Raw genomic sequence first — 19,687 nt, forward strand, 5'->3', positions numbered from 1 at the left:
GCTTCATCTGAATTTTAGAATAGTTTTTTATAGTTTTGTCAAAAATGACATAGATAGAAATAGCGTTGAATCTATAGATTGCTTTGGGCAGTATGGCCAATGTAATGATACTAATTCTTCCAATCCATGAGCATGGAATGTTTTTTCATTTGTTTTTGTCATCTATTATTTCTTTCAGCAGTATTTTATAGTTGTTCTTGTAGAGATCTTTCACCTCCTTGGTTAGATGTATTTCTAGATTTGGGGTTTTTTTAATTGTTTGGTTTTTTTGCAGTTATTATAAATGGGATTGTGTTCTTGATTTGGCTCTCAGCTTGAACATTATTGGTGCTTAGAAATGCTACTGATTTTTGTACATGGATTTGTATCCTGAAACTTTACTGAAATTGTTTATCAGTTCCAGGAGGCTTCTGGCAGAGTCCTTAGGTTTTCTAAGTATAAAATCATATCATTAACAAAGACAGATAGTTTCACTTTTTTTTTTTCCTATTTGAATGTCTTCTATATCTTTCTCTTGCCTGATTGCTCTGGCTAGGACTTCCAAGAATTTTTTTTTTTTTTTTTTTTTTTTTTTTTTTTGAGACAGTCTTGTTCTGTCACCCAAGCTGGAGTGCAGTGGTGTGATCTCGGCTCACTGCAACCTCTGCCTCCTGGGTTCAAGTGATTCTTGTGCCTCAGCCTCCCGAGTATCTGGGATTACAGGTGCGCACCACCATGACTGGCTAATTTTTGTATTTTTTAGTAGAGGCAGGGTTTCACCATGGTGGCCAGGCTGGTCTCGAACTCCTGACCTCATGTGATCTGCCCACCTCGGCCTCCCAAAGTACTGGGATTACAGGCATGAGCCACCGCATCCAGCCAAGAATTTGTTTTTAAATAGTACTTTATATTTGCCCAGACATGTACCATACTCTTCATTTCTTCCTAAAGATCTGAGTTTCTATCTCGTATCACCTCTCTTTAACCTAAAGAATATCTTGTAGTGTAGGTCTCTCAGGCAATAAATTCTCTTAGTTTTATTTTATCTACCAACAATTTTCTTTTTGCTTTTATTCTTGAAGGATATTTTTACTGAATACAGAATTCTGGGATGATGGTTCTTTTTTCTTTTAGCACTTTAAAAATATTATTCCATTGTTCTCTGACCTCCAGTTTCTAATAAAAAGTCCACAGTCACACTATGTTGTAATGTTTTCTCTGTCTACTTTCAAGATTTTCACATTGTCTTTGGATTTCAGCAGTTTGACTCTGCTAGGCCTAGGAATTATTTTCTTTGTATTTCTTCAGGTTAGGGTTCATTAAGCTTCTTGAATCTTAGCCTATTGCAACATTTGAGGTACTTCCTATCATTATTTCTTCACTTTTTTCTTCTGATTCATTGTCTCTTCTCTTTTTCTGGGAGTCCAATTACATGTTCTTTACATCTTTTGCTATTGTCTCACAGGTTCCCAAATCTCTGTTCATTTGAAATATATATATTTCTCTTTCTTTTCTTCAGACTAGATAAATTCTACTAATTTATCTTCAAATTCACTGACTCTTCTATTACCTCCATTCTGCTATTCGGCCCCTCCAGTGGATTTTTTATTTAACACATTGCATTTTTTAGTTATAGAATTTTCATTTTGATCATTTTACAGTTTTTATTTCTCTGCTCTTTATTATCTTTTCATTCATTGTGACCATATTTTAATCTATTCTCTTGAGCTAGAGCTAGAAAATCTTCTCTAGAGCTAGAAAAGCAGCTCTAAAATCTTTAACTGCTAATTCCAACATCTGGGGCATGTCAGAATTGGTCCCTATTGATTGTCTTTTCTCTTGAGAATGGGTCACTTTCTTTGAATCTTCATATGTTACAAAATCTAGGATTATATCCTAGACATTGTGAATATTGCTTTAGGGATTCCAAATCCATTAGTGTATTCCTTGAAAACATGGGGTTTTTTTCTTTATGAGACTATTAACTTTACTCAAGTTGCACATTCTGACTCTTAAGTGGTAACTGAAATGTCAAGTAAATTATTTTAGTCTCAGATGAAATCCATCCTGTGCTTGGATTATAGGGAAAATGGACTGAGGAGTCAGTCAGAAAGTTGAGAAGAATTTATATATGGAATTAGGGATTTCCCTGCTCTTGATTTCTCTTTTCCTGGACTCCCCAGCAACTTTCCACAAGTTGTAGTTGTCCTAAGTTCTGCTCTCCGGTTCTTCATAGAACAGAGCTTTCAGACAAAGGTTCCATATTTGTAGAGAGATTTTAGTCAGACCACATGGGACCAACTTTGGCCTCCCCTCTGGGTAAAAGTCATAAAAATATGTAACTCACCCTATGCTGATCCCTTTTGCCAAGTTGCAGCTCCCCTCCAGTATCTTCCTGCTTATTTTTACTCTTTGGTGCTTTCAGATCATGGTTTTTGTGGTTTTGTTGTTTGTCTTTTGTATTTTGCCCATAGTTTATCATATGAACGCCTAAAATAGGCCCCATTCTTAAGAAAAAAGACAATCAATAGAGACCAATCCTCCATGGGAGGGTTGAGTCCTGCAGCAGTCACTAAACCATAAAAGAAGCAGAACTCTTTCCTTGTCCTTTGATTATCAATATAATATAAAAGTTAATTATGCTGCTAAAATATACACTCAAAAATGGTTAAAATTGTAAATTTTATGTCTATTTCACCACAATAAACATTTTAAAGTTAATTATGCTACCTAAATATCTAACTTAGTAAAAGGCATTTTAAGTTTACGTCGGAAAACAAATGAAACAAGAGTTCAGTAATTTCATAAGCAAAAAAAAAAAAAAAATGTATTTGCAGAGCCACTATGAAAAAAAAGACTACACTGACGGTCTTCTGGAACAGCAAAGTACAAAACATAGTATCACTGAGAGAATGATGAAGGATAACAAAGTATTCTAAAGACACATTGAAGGGGCTTGACCTTTCATCTGCAGAAAATATTTTACCTACACATTCTAGTCCAGTGTTTCTGCAACTTAATGTGCACACAAATCACTTGAAGGTCTTACAGTGCTTAGTCTTATCCTGAGATATCTCACTTACGCATGAAACCTTGTGATTCGTAACAAAGCTATGACTTATATTTTACTTATATTTTAATTATCTGCAATAACAGATGATATAAAAGTACGGAGAGGGAGACAACTGAAGAATGGCGGCTCTCCCTATGGGTATGTAGCCCTGGTTTCATATTAATGGGCATCTCATGTGAAGAATGCCTCTTCAGTGGTATATAACAAAGCATCTACAAGAACACAAGAAAGAATGACAATGTAGACCAAATTCATAAACATTTGACAGGACCATTAATGAATATCTCAATGAAGATATATCCTCCTCTACCATGCACTCCCTTAACTAAATTCCAGTGAAACCAGTGGTCCTACAGAAGCGATGAAAAATTAGTGTTTCATATTTGATGTCTATGAAAGACATCATTAATTGATCATGATGCAGTTCCTCACTGAGTCTACACTCAGTCTGTCTGAAAACAAGATGTAGAGTCAGCGCTAACACTGAAAACTACTTGCCCTCCTATCTTAGAGCTTTCCTATCACAAGATGGATAGCAGTCAGAGATGACAGCCGGGAATCCTCCTCTCCATTTGGGCAAAGATCTAAACGGAGAAACTGATCAAAGGAGTGTGGGTAAACATACTTCAGTCCATTTTCCCCACAATCCCTAAATTACATCCAGCTAACAAAGCCTTGTGTGAACAACAGTGGATACATGGTCTCAGAAAACACTTTCAATTGCCTATCACTGTCTCGGTATCGCTTCAGGAGCAAAGCTTACGGAATACTCATTTCCCATGACAACACATCCCGTTTGATTTAAATAGTGCCTCACCTGACAGTTAATGCAGACCCCTCCACCAGCATAGATGCCCTGGGTATTCAAGCTTGCCTGCTGCCGCTCAACATCTGAATCATAGTAACAATCACTGGCATGGCCGTGGCAGTTGCATGCTGAAAAAAAGCATACTAAGTCAATATTCTCATCATTACTATCAGAAGCTTAGTAAATAGCGTAAATAGTATTACTGCTAATTGAACTATAAAAAAGTCTATTCTGGAACACCCAGGACACTCTTAGTGGAAAATTTTTCGGGATTTTTACACAAAGGCCAGGCTATACTAAGATACAGTTTAGAGCTGCTTTCATTTGATATTCAATGAAAGAAGTTTCTCTTTTTTAAAAAAATACTACTTGGGGCTGGGCATGGTGGCTCATCCTGTAATCCCAGCACTTTGGGAGGCCAAGGCAGATGGATCAAGAGTTCAGGAGCTCAAGACCAGCCTGGCCAATATGGTGAAACCCTGTCTCTACTAAAAACACAAAAATTAGCCAGGCATGGTGGCATGCGCCTGTAGTCCCAGCTACTCAGGAGGCTGAGGCAGAAAAATCGCTTGAACCCAGGAGGCAGAGGGTGTAGTGAGCCAAGATCTCACCACTGCACTCCAGCCTGGGCGACAAAGGGAGACTCCGTCTCAAAAATATGTGTATATACTACTTGAGAGGCTGAGGCAGGAGAATCCTTGAAACCAACATTTTCACTGTCAAAAAGGATACATCAAAATGTCAATTAACTTTGTGAATGAAGAGAATATTATTACTACCACTATTATAAACTATTACTAACAATAGTAATTCAGCTCTTGACACACTGTGAAAAGTGCTTTACATGAATTATTTCATTTAATCTGCACAGTAACTCTCTGAAGTAGGTACCATTATCCCTACAGCCCAGACTAGAAAGCTGAGGCTTAGAGAGGTTGAGGAATATGCCCATCGTTACATTGCTCATAACCAGAAGAGGCAAAATTCTGACCTGTCTTTGTTTGACTGCAGAACCTATGCTGTTAGCCAATACTCTAAACCTTTCAGTTCAACACTGTCTGGTAATCAACTGGGAATAATCTTAAAGTTTAATTACAGGGGAACGACTAAGCAAGCAACCGTATATTTGCTTGACTCTAAGTTCTATGACGACAAGGGCTGCGTGTGTTTTGTTTGCAACAGAGCACAGTTGTCACCACACAGTGGGTCCTCGACAAACACTTGTCGGATTGGAACAAAACTCTGTACCATCAAAAAGGATGTCAAAGCATTTTTAAGGATTGGGAAAATATGGGGAAATATCTAAAAATATCAAGTGAAAAAAATTAGGATATAAAATTAGATTATATAATCTTGAGCATTTAAAGTATGTATAAAAATACTACATATCTAAGAAAATATTAATAGCAGCTCTCTGCTATGGACTGAATGCTTATGCCCGCATCGCCCACCAAATTCATAGCTTGAAACCTAATCACCAGTTATTAGGAGATGGGCCCTCTGGAAGGTGATAAGCTCCCCTATAAAAGAGGCTCAGAGAGCTGCCTTGCCCCTTCCACCTTGTAAGGACACAGCAAGAAAGTGGCATCTATGAACCAGAAAGCAGGCCCTCACCAGACACCAAATCTGCTGGTGCCTTGATCTCGGACTTGCCAGCCTCCAGAACTTTGAGGCTATTGTTTATAAGCTACCCAGATGTTACAGCAGCTGAACAAACTAAGACACTCTGTTGGGGTAAATTCTTGGTGATTTTTACTTTATTAATTTTTTTGAATTTCCAAGTTATCTACAAGTAGTATATAATACTTCTAAAATTACAAAGTATCATTTAAGACTCATTTGGGATTGTCATCACTGCCAAGATGAAAAAGATTTCACATAAGTAAAATTCTTATTCTTTCTCAAGCAGACTATATATTCATTACATTCCAATTACATCAAAATGTCCAAGTTCTTGTTAGTAATTTGTATGTTTTAATCAAATTCCCAGGTGACTACGTGAAGGAAAACTTAATTAGATATGACACAAATTACCCTATAACTTGTAAAACAGGCTGAATGCTTTCTTATCTTCATTTTCTCTGTGGTGCCATGATTTTAAAAATTCAAGGCATTTATACTTACTAGGTCAGTCATTTCTTAAGAAGTCTGTTTATTTTGAATTGTATATTTCAAATGGAATTTAGAAAGCACCTAATAAATGGAACCTGATAGGTCTGACTTCCATGCACTATTTTGGTAACTTTTAACCATTTGATACATTTTAAAAGGATAAAAACTTAGTAAAGGAGGTTTAATTTTTTTCATGTGTGTTGGAGTGAAGCATGTTATTTACAAACGCTTCCATTAGTCTGGAAAACTAATCAAGTTGCAAATACTGGAATTCATGTAATTCAATCAAAAATATCCTAAATCAGTGTTTGAAAGCAGCGAAGAAACAACCCCTGATTATTTTTATTATACCTTTCTCTGGTCCCCTCATCTGGGGTGAGGAATGGGGAAGTCATTGAGAAGGAACCGATTAGCTGTGACTATAAAGTGAGGCGGCCATCTGAGTAACACCGGGACTCAGAGATGCGCCAGAGCATTTGCCTGAAATGGCCACAAGACCATCCCAGGACTTTAGTATCTCTCAAAACTCCTTGGAAAAGCACTAGAAATACCTTTTACATAAGTCTACTGGCCATAAGAGATCATCAGTCTTATCTCTTAATACTTTTTGGTCAAAAAGTATAAAGTCCTATAATCCCAGCACTTTGGGAGGCCAAGGCAGGCGGATCACAAGAGGCCAGGAGTTCAAGACCAACCTGGCCAACATGGTGAAACCCCATCTCTACTAAAAATACAAACAAACAAAATTAGCCAGGCATGGTGGCAGGTGCCTGTAATCCCAGCTACTGGGGATGCTGAGGCAGGAGAACCACTTGAACCTGGGAGGTGGTGGTTGCAGTGAATAAAATGTTTTCTGTAATTGGAATAAATATGTACCTTCCCAAGAAGATTGATTTAGAAGAAAATCTATAGTTGGATGTCTTAGGGTTTGTTTGTAAAAAATAACAGTTGTCTTTCTTCTTTTTTTTTTTTTTTTTTTTTTTTTTTGAGACAGGATGTTATTCTTTCACCCAGGCTGGAGTGCAGAGGCAGGATCAGAGCTCACTGCACCAACTCTTGGGCTCAAGCCATCCTCCCACTTCCACCTCCCAAGCAGCTGGGACTACAGGCCTGCACCGCCACCTCTAGCTAATTTTTGAATTTTTTTGTAGACAGAGTCTCACTCTCAGTTGCCCAGGCTGGTCTCCAACTCCTGGCCTCAAGCAACCCTCCCACCTTTTCCTCCCAAAGTGCTGGGAGTCACCACATCAGGCCTAAAAAAAGAATACTTTTCTTACTTTATGTCACACTGTTAAAAGCAGTTTCCTGTCTTTTTTTCTTCCTTCTCTGGTCCCCTCCATCCTCCTCAATCCTACCACGTTACTCTTCCCAACCCTCCACACTCCAGTACTCCCAGTTTCCTGTTTAGACTCAACCTTGCCATCTTCTCTGGACCTCGGTCCTCAAAATAGTTGATTGCTATCCAGTGTCACATCCTATAAAATGGACAAGGGGTTAAAATTTTATAGTGGCTGCGTCATATTTATGATTGCTAAAAAGAGAGGTCAACCCATTAAAGCACTGCACCCCATCATGCATGGTCATCATCATTATTGTTCTTTTTCTTCTCATATGTACATCTGAATTCAGAGGGCACTTTTCCCTCCAGTCAGTGAGGTTCTTATTACAATAGACAGACCTGAGACCCTAAGACTGACATGACCTCAGCCTCCTCACTAGCATGGGGAAAACTGCCTCAGCCTCCAGGGAGAGGAGGAGAAGGCCATGTGGGGCCCTCACCCCAGCCCCACACCCACCTTCACACTCGTGGCTCTGCTCCCACGCGGCGGGCCGCCAGCGCCTCTGATTGTACCCTGTGCAGCAGCGATCACACGTCTCCCCACAGGTGTGGTGCTGGCATTGACACCGAAACCTGGGCATGTGGGCGAAGTGCATCTCAGTTATTGAAAAGTTTTGATGAGGATCGGTTGATCCTATATGTGTGAAACTGACACATGAGTCATCACGGTCATCCACGGCACCATTCATTGAGGAATTAGGAGAACACAACACTTTGCAAGTATTATTTAAGCCTCCCATATCCTGCATATTATCTCCATTTTACAGATGGTGAGACTGAGATTCAGAGGTATTAAGATACCCGCCGAAGGTCAGGCAGTGATAAATGGAGAGCCAGACTTCCAACCTCACTTGTTTCTGAGGCCCCAGCTCTGTCTTCTCTACCCCATTGTTACCATAAATGAACACAGGAGCACTCAAGTGCTGAGTTTACTGAGATGTATTAAGTATCACAGCTGCATAAAGATCTGGAGTCCTACGACTAAGAGTTGCTCAAGTTTCTCACTCTCAACCTGTGGTCATGCCCAGAGATTTACACAATTCAAGAGCCAGCTGCTAATAAGATCCCAGAGGGCTCTGCTTCCAGAGGCCGCGCCAGCTCCGTCATGGAGCCAAAAGCTGAGACCACTCAGCGAGGCAAAGGGTTAAACGTCTCAGTTCAAAAGGGTGTACATCCGTCTTAACATTCTAAGTTAAAATGAAATTGTTTCAGTCTTGGCTTTGGATTGGAACTCCAAGCTTTGAGCTCCCTCCTTCTGTGCTTGAAAGAGGATTCAAAACCATTGTCCAGCACTGGTGTGATTCCGTCTTGGTCTTGCGCAGCCATCTGTGGAGCAGGAGTCGTACCTCTTTGCCTTCTCTCTCTCACCTAACAGTGCGCCACCACCCCACAGAAGATTCGATGGATGAGCCCCCTGAGGCCTCAGAACTATCTTTTTGGCAACTGCTGGGGGGAGCTGGAGGAGGCCAAGCAGGGTCTGGTGGCAGTGAGGGTGGGGGCTGGGGAGGGGACTGAGGAGGAGGAGGGGACTGGGGAGGAGGAAGGAGAGGGGAAGGGTTGGAGGTGGGAATCCGGCTGCAGCCCGGGCTGCTGGAGAGCGCCAAGCAGGCTGGAGGCCCGAGGGAGTGGGAAGAGCTGCTGGATCTGGAAGGATGGGAGCCAGGAGGGAGCTGGGGGCATGAAGGGGTGGGAAGACGGCCTGAAGCCCCAGGAGCGTGAGCCAGGGGAGGCCCAGGGCCTGAGGTAAGGTGGAACCCAGTTCAGGTTGCCCGGGGTAGGCCTCGGAGCTGGGCGTGCGTCAGGCCGGCGTGGTAGGCTTCTAATTCCGGGCTGGGTTGGTCTAGGAGGCTGGGTTCATGGAGAAGCACACGCCTCCCTGTTGGAGGAGGGCACAGACGCACAGCCTAGGGTTGTTCTCCAGTCCCCAGGCCTCAGAGTCTGGGGCTCCTGGACCCACAATTCACTCGGCTGCTTCAGCCAGTTACTGGGGCGGGGCGAGGTGGGGGGCAGGGAGTGGGGAGCGGGGAGGCTCAGAGGGGACTGAGGAGGCAACCACCACTGGGAGCACATGGTTGCCACGTGGTTGGGGAAGGACTGGGTGCAGGCACGGCATCCAGGGCCCCCCTGAGTCCTGGCACTCCCGAGCCTGGGATGCTGTGGCTCAGGTGAAGTGGGCTGGGAGCACCAGGATTCTGGAATTCTTCGTCCGGCCCTTACAACATCTACTGTGATGGCAGCTCTCAGTTTTGGAACCCCTTTCCTGTCTCACTGTGGTAGATGGAACTTGCCCCACTTTGCGGATGACGATACTGGTGCTCAGAGATAAACTCACTTGACGAAGGTCATGATTGTAGGCAAAGAGACTAAATCTAAACCAAGATGCTTGACTCCATAGCTGGTGCTTCATGAATATCCTGAATATGAAAGAGGCTTTGGGTTTTGGTTGTGTTTTTTGCGGGGGGCGGTGAGCGGGGGTGTCCCTGCATGCCCCCGTTTGTGCAGCATTGAGCAAACAGCTTTTTTTTTTTTTAATATGAGAAACTTGCAGTGTTCAGTTTGAGTCAAATTAAGATCCAAGACTATTAAAACAACGGCAAAACGCCTTGTCTAAGAAGGTTCTTGGCTGTGCCTGTAGGGATTCCATCAACTCTTCTCTAAGGGAAGCTGGTGTGGAATATACTCAGTTCTATTCCCAAGACAGGGTGTCATCTCTCTCCATACTCAACTGCCTGGTAAAGCACATGGACATACATCTACCTGGCAGCACAGAACAACTGGCATCCAAATGGGCTCTTGTTGGAGAGGCAATTTCAGCTCATTGCCAATTAAACATTTGGCATTAGCTGGACTACAAGATTATTTAGGGAAGACTGCTTCAAGAACATATAGTCTTAGGCCGGGCGCAGTGGCTCAAGTCTGTAATCCCAGCACTTTAGGAGGCCGAGACGGGCGGATCACGAGGTCAGGAGATTGAGACCATCCTGGCTAACACGGTGAAACCCCGTCTCTACTAAAAAAATACAAAAAACTAGCCGGGCGAGGTGGCGGGCGTCTGTAGTCCTAGCTATAGATGGGAGGCTGAGGCAGGAGAATGGCGTAAACCCGGGAGGCAGAGCTTGCAGTGAGCTGAGATCAGGCTACTGCACTCCAGCCTGGGAGACAGAGCGAGACTCCGTCTCAAAAAAAACAAAAAACAAAAACAAACAAACAAAAAAAAAAACAATAAAACAAAAAATATGTAGTCCAACCCCACACATAGGGGGATTAAAATTCAGCATAGCAAAAAAAGGAGCTGGATACCCATCTGACTCCCACTGGCACTGCCAAATCACTGCTTTTCCTCTCTTGCAGCCCAGGCTGATGGTTAATAATACATCTGCTGTAAAGATGTTATTTAAAGATGTCATTGATTAGAGAATTCCCTTCGTGATGATCACTCCACTCCACTCCTAGGGGAAATTGTTATTTGAGACTAATATCAATAATCATGCTTTTTCTAAGTAACTTATTACTTTTTAGCTTGTGATCATAGTGAAATATGAAACCAAGCAGATTTCCCTTTTTGAGTTGGCTGCTAGGAGGCTCAGAATTAAATTTGAGGTCCTTCCACATATCCATGCAGCAAGGTCAACATGGTACACATCCTTGGTTAATAACCCCTCTTCTTGAGTTCTGCCTCAGTAGCCAGTAACTTTTTTGATAGTCTGGGCTTGGCTCTATCCATTAAGTTTCTGAATCCCTTTAAATTATTATAAGATTTCTACCTCATCATGGATGTGGATTTCATCAGCATTTGTTCAAGGTCAGCCTGTTGGGCAGAAGCAAACCAGCAGACAAGAAAAGGCAGGCAGTCATGTTGAAGTGGATTGCTGCCAAACTGAGCCTTTCACTAAGGCTTAGGGAGACCTCCACACATGTGTATTGGGAGAATTAACCACCGAGTGTAGAACTCCTCAGCTCTGCCAGGGTCTCCAGGGTTCAGCAGCCTTTCTAAGCAGGAAGCTCATGGCCTCTGTGATAGCATGTAGTCCTTTCCCACATGGCACTATTTTGTTCCAGGCTCAGGGACATTAGCTGGACCTCTTCTCTCCTCTCTCCTACTCAGAACTTATTTGACCCGATTTCTAGTGTCTTAGGGAGACAGGACATTACAGGGTGGAAATAGATTAATCATTAATAAACAAGTCATTTTCCACTAAAGGTTAATCATTTGGTGTGTGAGCTCCCTCAACAGCACTGCTGGATCCTTGAAGTGGGGACAAAAACGTTAAGGGCTATGGGTGGTCAAGGAGAAGGGCCCCACAAAGCACATCACAGACCTTGAGAACTAGCAATTCTGCCTGAACACAAAGCTTGACCTAAAGAGGCACAAGCCTGAATCTGACTAAAAGTGAAATATATCTCTGGTAAATGCTGCTGATGAAACATTGTAGACTTTATGTTAAACATTGAGATAAAATGATTACTATATCTGGCATCCTGTAATTTCCAGCCCTTTAAAGTATCCCTCTTGCAGTGGTAACACAAATGTATTGCTGAACACTTAACATTTAAGACTCATGCATCTTACTGTATGCAAAATATACTCAAATTAAAAACAAAAAGGGTACATTCATGTTCACAGCAGCATTATTCACAATAGCAAAAAGGTGGACGCACCCCAAGTGTGTATCCACAGACGAATGGATAAACAGAGTGTAGTATATACATATATACAAGGAAATACTGTTCAGCTTTGAACAAAAAGAAAATTTTGACACATGCTCAATATGGATGAACCTTGAGGACATTATGCTAAGTGAAATAAGTGATGACAAATTTAATAAGCCAGTATTTGTTGCAAAAGGACAAATACTGTATGATTCCACTTATATGAGGTACCTAGGATAGTCATGATGATTGCCAGGGGCCAGTGGTAGGAGGCAACAAGGAGTTGTTTAACAGGTATAGAATTTCAATGTTGCAAAATGAAGAGTTCTGGAGATTGTTTACACAACAATGTGAACATAGTTACCACTACCGAACTGTCACTTTAAAATGGTTAAAATAGTAAATCTGATGTGTATTTCACAATTTAAAAAACAAGGATTTGAAATGTACACCCTGATCCCATTAAACCAGGAATGACAAGTTTTATTTTTCTTGCCAGCTCTAATCAATTGGCTGCCTGAGGTATGTCTTGGGGGTGATTTGGTGGCTGGGACACAGCTTATCCAGAGTGCTGTGATTGATTAGCCATGTCTGCCAGGGCCCATAGCAATTATATGAAAGAAAGTGGAGAGTTGGTAGAGAGGAGGCACACACCCCCACCTATTCACTGATCCTGAATCATTCCTATTGAGGACAGGAACCTAGAAACATTTAATGGGATGCAAACATCCACTGAAATAATTAGACTTATTCATAGTAAGGCTGGAAAAAATCTGCACAGTGTACTTACAGTTTTTCAGGATTGTTTGCACTGCACACTTCAGCATGGCCGTTGCAAACACACCGCCCACCAATGCTGATGTCCTTTATGCTGTAATAATACTGCACGACAGAACACAGAACATGCAAGTTTCACTGAACAGTGACAAAAACTTTCTCTTACTAGTTGTTAACCCACATCTGCTGCCTCTGCTTCCCTTTTAAAATTCCGTATTCTTGAGCCCTACACTGGGATGTAACGTGTCTTATAAAATAAACACATTCCTTGATAAAATGTAATAACATACTGCTGAATTTGTGCATTTAAAAAATTCAGATGCTTGAAGTTCATGAAGGGAAATTGCCTTAGAAAAGAATCATACTTTATAGCCTATAGGAAAGGGATTAAGAATGTCCAAGTTTATTTTTTATGTAAATTAAAATAATTTTTACATTATGTTCTATACAAATGAATTTTATACATTGAACATATGTATTTATCAAAACTAAATTTTTATACCAAAAATGTTGCACTTGCTTTGTGCAAAATACTATCCCAGGTTCCGGGAAGGGAGATAATATTTACAGAGATGGATCCAATGCATCCCTGAGACTGGAGGGGCCACCAGAATTTGCTGAAGCCTTCCTAGCACAGGGTCAGAAAGACTAGAGTCAAAGTTTCAAGCTCCAGAAAGGCCAGACAGAGCCAGTTCAGATTCAGCTGAAGATCGGTCCCTAAACCAGGGCACAAATATGTGTAGATCCTCTCATTGACAAGGCCCCTCTCCAATATGTTGGAGGCCTCTGCAGTGGTGACAATAGGCAGCTCCTCCTGCCAGCTCCTTCTGCCAGCTCCCCTCCTTCTCAGACTTGGCAGGAGACTGCCCAGGATTTGGGAGGAATGTGAGGACAGTAGAACAATCTTTCTCATTGAGGCCATGCTGCCAGTGAGAAGAATATCTGTCAGCGAGAAGTCTTTGAATTCACAAGGACAAGAGGGTTTTTGTACCTTTATTGTTGTTGTTGTTGTTGAGTGTGGTTGCCTTAAAGAGCCCTATTGCTTTAATGTTGGGGTTCTGTTCTGGTTCCCTCATTAAAACCTGTTAAAATGTCAAGGCTTCCTGGAAACATCTTAGTCTGAAGGCATTAACAGCTCCCCTTGTTAATACAGATAAAGTCAGTATTACCAGGGCTTTCCATGACAAATTAAGACTCAGGGGCTTTCCTGCTGGCCACTGTAAAAGTTCCCCTCCACACGTGTTAAGGGCAGCAGCAGCAAGAGAAACCCCCAGTCAGCCTTCACCCAGCAGCACACACAGTGTCATAAGGTAGCTGGTATCATATTCCTCCATGAGAGAAGCAACCTAAACTTGGGGGGTTAAGATTATGTATTATGTATGCGGTACACTCCATAAAATAATTATTTAATGGAGAGGCCTGTATTCATCGAAGTGAAAAGTAATATACGTAGATATATATGACTGCAAATCTTGCAACCCCCAAAAAGACAATTTAAGAAAAAAAAAAATTGATAAGGTACATTTGTGGCAGTGCTCCAGGGCACATGGAGGAACAGCAACACAGGCCAGCTATAGTTTATGAGAAAGTCCAGCCCTCCCTTGCAAATATCCATCCTCAGATTCAACACAGTCCCCAACTACACAGAAGCTCAGAGGGAGCTGAGGAGAGCAAAAAATACAAAAGATAGGCCACCTACACCCAAGGTGCCTGCCTTTCTGTAAAATGCTCAAAACTGTGGCAATACTTACACTTTTCCCTCCCTTCCTTTCCCAGCTCTCTGATGTTACCTATATAAAAAGCCAAACTCTATAAGGTGCACTGGGCATCTTCCATTCACCTTCCAGGTCTGCTCTCCTCCTCCTCCACCCTGTCCTGTGCCTGGGAGCTGAACTTTATGGCTGCAACCAATGGACTGCCTTTCTTTCTGGCTTCTTGTTTGGTTTGGCCAATGGAAGGCACCAGCAGATCAGAGGGTGGAAGAAGAGTGAGCTCAATGTATTTATTCTGTGGGCTCCCTCTGTGCCCAGGAGACAAGTGTACTGCCCTGACACCTGAGAGTGAGAGATGTTCATGGTGTACCTCCAACACAGGAGAGGGCGCTAGTGCTCACCAATACCTACGTGCCTCCATTGCAGCTAGATGACATCACCATGCCTCCTGGCATCTAACTGAGGCTATAATATGACCAGTTCTTGCCCATAGAAGTAACCTCTGATGAGAAGCAGGTAGATTTTTCTCTCTACTCTCTCTTCCCTCATCTGATGACCAACACGTAGGGGATCCAGAGGAGGACTGTGAGGTCCTATAGAATGGCTGCATCTCCATATAGAAAGAACCTGCTTCCCCGAATGACTGTGTGAAGCTGATCCTACCTGCTGACCCATGTTAAACTGTCATATGAGCAAGAAACAAAGCTTTATTTTGTTAAGCCACTGAGATTTTGGGATTGTTGGCTGTAGTATTAATTATCCCATCCAGACTAGTACCAGACTGACTATAATCGTTTGCCTTTGCCTTTCATCTTCTTTGAATATAATGATTTTTCTTCAAACGGCCATTTTTATACGTCATTAGACATAAACTCCTAATTATATCTAGTATTTCAGACAAGAACAACTCCCACACCTACATCATTACAGGCTACAAAGGTTACTTAAAAGAGTTCAAGGCAATTAATTTGGTAAGCCAAAAAAAATGAATAAATAAAGTAACAAAACAAATGCTCTGACTACTCACCCGCCGAGTGACAGTTGGATCTCGCTGGGCTTTGGAGATGAGGTGTCCAAGAAGCGTATTGGTTCGAAGAAAACGTAAGCGGATGTTTGTTGCCTTGGTAAACTCCCTCAGGGTGTGAGAGAAAGTAAAATTTTTTGCACCTGGACGACCGTTTATCAAGGACACCACAATCTAAAACGACCACACACACAAAGGGAGAAAAGGTTCCTTTTATCAAAATTTAGCAGCAAGTAAGCAAAGATAACTCACATGCCCCAAGGCACTTGGTTTCTCTAAGCCATTTGATATTCGTAGGGGGTTTGGATCTTGTTTATGTCTAGAAACATCATTGCTAGTCCCATCTTCCCTCACACTTCCTGGTTCCAAGGTCTGGCAATATGTCTTTGAAACCTGGACTCTTGAAAGATGTTATCATTTCATTTTCAAAGCCTTTGTTCTATCAGTGTAGTTGTGGGACTGTAACACTATGAAATGTTGAAAACATAATGTTACAATCTGTAAATATAAGGACACAACTTTGTTAAGCTGCATCAAAGAAACAAAGCTAAAGTAACCCAAACATCTACATGAGGTTGAAAAAGGAAATCTCTAGATATAAAGTTTGACAGTAATGGGTGGGGGGGTGGAGAAATCTGTGTAAACCCTCCACTTTGTTTTAAAGCCCAAAGTGATGAAGCCCAAGTGTCAGCCATTGGAAATATGAACCACTCGTGAGTTGTCAGAAGATACCACATCCACATGCTCAAGTAAGGTCTCTCTACTTAAAGAGAGGGAGGCTGACACCTTTGATGGAAGTTTATTTGAAACTCAGTTCATATTCATTATAGCCTCACAATTTCCATGGAAATCTTCACTGATTGTTTCACCTGAGTTTGCCCATCTCCCTTAACAATAGCCAAGCTAACTTTACAAGGGCCAAATGCAACCCCACAGGGACAGCAATTTTTTCTCTCCAACAGATTATACCCATTCTACCAAAAGGGATCAGGGATCAGGTAGGATCAGCTCCATGCAGCCATGCAGTCATTCAGGGAAGCAGGCTTTTGCTATCTAGAGATGCAGCCATTCTGTAGGACCTCAGAGTCCTCCTCTGGATCATCTAGTTATCAGATGAGGGAAGAGAGAGTATAGAGAAAATCTACCTGCTACCACCAGCCCCTCCTCTTCTCACTCTTACAGGGGATCATGGGATCACGGGTGAAGAGGTAAGGGGTCATCATTTCAGTTACCAGCAACCCACTTTCTAAAAACATCACCAGAAAGGACAGTTCAAGACCTGTGAGCCTTGAATCAAGAATCCTGACTTTCTGGGGATAACTGAAATCCCCCAACAGAATTTCCAACCTGGTTCATTCTGGGAGCACTCAATGTGATTCCTTAACTGTTCAGTCCCAAGCCCTGTTTCCATCTTGATCTATGTTAGATGTCCTTGAAAGTGCAAGTTTCGCAATTATGAAAAATTGGATATCCTCATGTTCATTTCTGAGTCTTATCTCTCCCAGTCTTCCAAATCTACTTACCTCACCATTTTCCAAAGGTACAATACGGGAATATTCAGTAACACAAAGTACATCATCATCCCGGGTGACAGCCATATTTGCCTCCCGCCCGAATTCTTTTAAACAGTCTACTTTAGAATCTAGAAGGAAAGTATTTTAACATTATAATAACAAAATATTATCATTTTGTTGCAAATCTCTTAAGAAGACTTACATTTCCTTAAGAAAATACACAAAGAAAGAAAGAAGAGAAAGGCATTTAAAACTTTTGGAGAAAAGCTGAGAATGGAGTTTTTAATTCATGAAAGAAAATACCAAGCCATTTCAGGCCAGTTGACTTTCAGTGGCAATGTTTGGAGATGCAGTGCTAACTCCACACTCCTATTTAGGCAAGTTTATCTTCTAAGGAAACCTAGTGGAAAACCCAATGCCTTTATAAGCAAAATTCTTGTCCACCTCTGTTCATCACAGGGTTTAGAAACCCTGACATTCTTCATTAGTGAAGATAACAGAGTCCAGGTGAGTAAAGCACAGCATAGGATCTATAAAGATGGAACTTAGTTTCTAATTCTGCATAAAAGGAAAAAGATGGGAGATTACAGTTAATAAAGTCATCTCATCGATTCACAGCTTCTACCATCTTACAGGTTCTCCCAAATAGTGCCAAGAACTGTTATCATAAAAGGAGTTTCTACTTCATTTCTGCATGTGGTATCCTTGAACACATGCTTGAGAAATGGGGATATTCTTTTTTTTTTTCCTTTTTGAGATGGAGTCTCTGTTGCCCAGGCTGGAGTGCAGTGGCACAATCTTAGCTCACTGCAACCTCCACCTACTGGATTTAAGTGATTCTCCCACCTCAGCCTCCTGAGTAGCTGGGACCACAGGTGCACACCACCACACCTTGCTTATTTTTGTATTTTTAGTAGAGACAGGGTTTCACCATGTTGGCCAGGCTGGTCTCAAACTCCTGACCTCAAGTGATCCACCTGTCTTGGCTTCTCAAAGTGCTGGGATTACAGACATGAGCCACCACGCCCAGCCAATGTTCTGAGAGTAATTTAGAGGTTAAAAGTGACCAGTCCCTAATTAGTCATACTGAGAGATTATTTTTTGTTTCTTTTCTTTTCTTTTCTTTTCTTTTCTTTTTTGAGATGGAGTCTCATTCTGTTGCCCAGGCTGGAGTGCAGTGGTATAATTTTGGCTCACTGCAACCTCTGCTTCCTGGATTCAAATGATACTCCGACCTCAGCCTCCCAAGTAGGGACAACAGGCACGTGCCATCATGCCTGGCTAATTTTTGTATTTTTACTACAGACAGGATTTCCCCATGTTGGCCAGGCTGGTCTCAAACTCCTGACCTCAGATAATCCACCCACCTTGGCCTCACAAAGTGCTGGGATTATAGGAGTGAGCCACTGTACCCAGCCAAGATTAATTTTCTAATTAAATCCATAGTCTTGATCTGTTCCAAGTAATTAAAGCCCCACAACATGGTAGGCAAGATTACTTACGAGCAAAGTATTGCCATGGTGAGTAGGTGCTTCCAAAGTCTACAGATCTTTCCAAGACCCAAAGATCAGGGCGAGGAGAATTTGCAAATTTGATTAAAATATAGGCCACATGGAAGAGCTGACAAAACAAAAGAGATACAGTTATTAAAGTCATCTCATCGATTCACAGCTTCTACCATCTCTATATGATGCTGATTCCCAAGGCAACACGTCCCACCACAACCCCTTGCCCAAGATCCCGATCCTGATTCCTAACTGTCTATTGGATATCTCTGTGGGGAAAAGAAAGAGAGATCAGACTGTTGCTGTGTCTATGTGGAAAGAAGTAGACATAAGAGACTCCATTTTGTTCTATATTAAGAAAAATTCTTCTGCCTTGAGATGCTGTTAATCTGTAACCCTAGCCCCAACCCTGTGCTCACAGAGACATGTGCTGTGTTGACTCAAGGTTTAATGGATTTAGGGCTATGCAGGATGTGGTTTGTTTAAAAAGTGGTTGGAGGCAATATGCTTGTTAAAAGTCATCATCATTCTCTAATCTCAAGTACCCAGGGACACAATACACTGCGGAAGCCTCCAGGGACCTCTGCCTAGGAAAGCCAGGTATTGTACAAGGTTTCTTCCCATGTGATAGCCTGAGATATGGCCTCGTGGGAAGGGAAAGACCTGACCGTCCCCCAGCCCAACACCTGTCCCCCAGCCCAACACCCATAAAGGGTCTGTGCTGAGAAGGATTAGTAAAAGAGGAAGGCCTATTTGCAGTTGAGATAAGAGGAAGGCATCTGTCTCCTGCTGGTCCCTGGGCAATGGAATGTCTTGGTGTAAAACCCGATTGTATGTTCTATTTACTGAGATAGGAAAAAACAGCCATAAGGCTGGAGGTGACACAAGCTGGTGGCAACACTGCTCTTTAACGCACCCAGATGTTTATGTATGTGCACATCAAAGCACAGCACCTTTTCTTAACCTTGTTTATGACACAGAGACCTTTGTTCACATGTTTTCCTGCTGACCCTTTCCCCACTATTACCCTATTGTCCTGCCACATTCCCCTCTCCGAGATGTTAGAGATAATGATCAATAAATACTGAGGGAACTCAGAGACCAGTGCCAGCCCAGTGTGGGTCCTCTGTATGCTGAGCGCCGGTCCCCTGGGCCCACTTTTCTTTCTCTATACTTTGTCTCTGTCTCTTTCTT

At 42.1% G+C, this 19,687-nt stretch overlaps 1 protein-coding gene across 3 annotated transcripts in view; it reads right to left on the reverse strand.

Moving 5' to 3' along the window:
• LAMA3 (laminin subunit alpha 3) overlaps window positions 1-19,687 on the reverse strand; it is a 283,212-nt gene that overhangs the window by 204,350 nt on the left and 59,175 nt on the right. For all 3 annotated transcript variants that reach the window (XM_007974442.3, XM_073006417.1, XM_007974441.3), the window contains exons 3-8: window positions 18,491-18,608; window positions 16,998-17,116; window positions 15,478-15,648; window positions 12,752-12,843; window positions 7,769-7,884; window positions 3,870-3,988 (exon numbers count right to left, since the gene is read on the reverse strand). In XM_007974442.3, coding sequence (XP_007972633.3) covers window positions 3,870-3,988; window positions 7,769-7,884; window positions 12,752-12,843; window positions 15,478-15,648; window positions 16,998-17,116; window positions 18,491-18,608 — 735 coding nt within the window. The remainder of the gene's footprint in view (window positions 1-3,869; window positions 3,989-7,768; window positions 7,885-12,751; window positions 12,844-15,477; window positions 15,649-16,997; window positions 17,117-18,490; window positions 18,609-19,687) is intronic.

Source organism: Chlorocebus sabaeus, chromosome 18 (assembly GCF_047675955.1).
Source record: "Chlorocebus sabaeus isolate Y175 chromosome 18, mChlSab1.0.hap1, whole genome shotgun sequence".
In the NCBI taxonomy this organism is placed as follows: domain Eukaryota; kingdom Metazoa; phylum Chordata; class Mammalia; order Primates; family Cercopithecidae; genus Chlorocebus; species Chlorocebus sabaeus.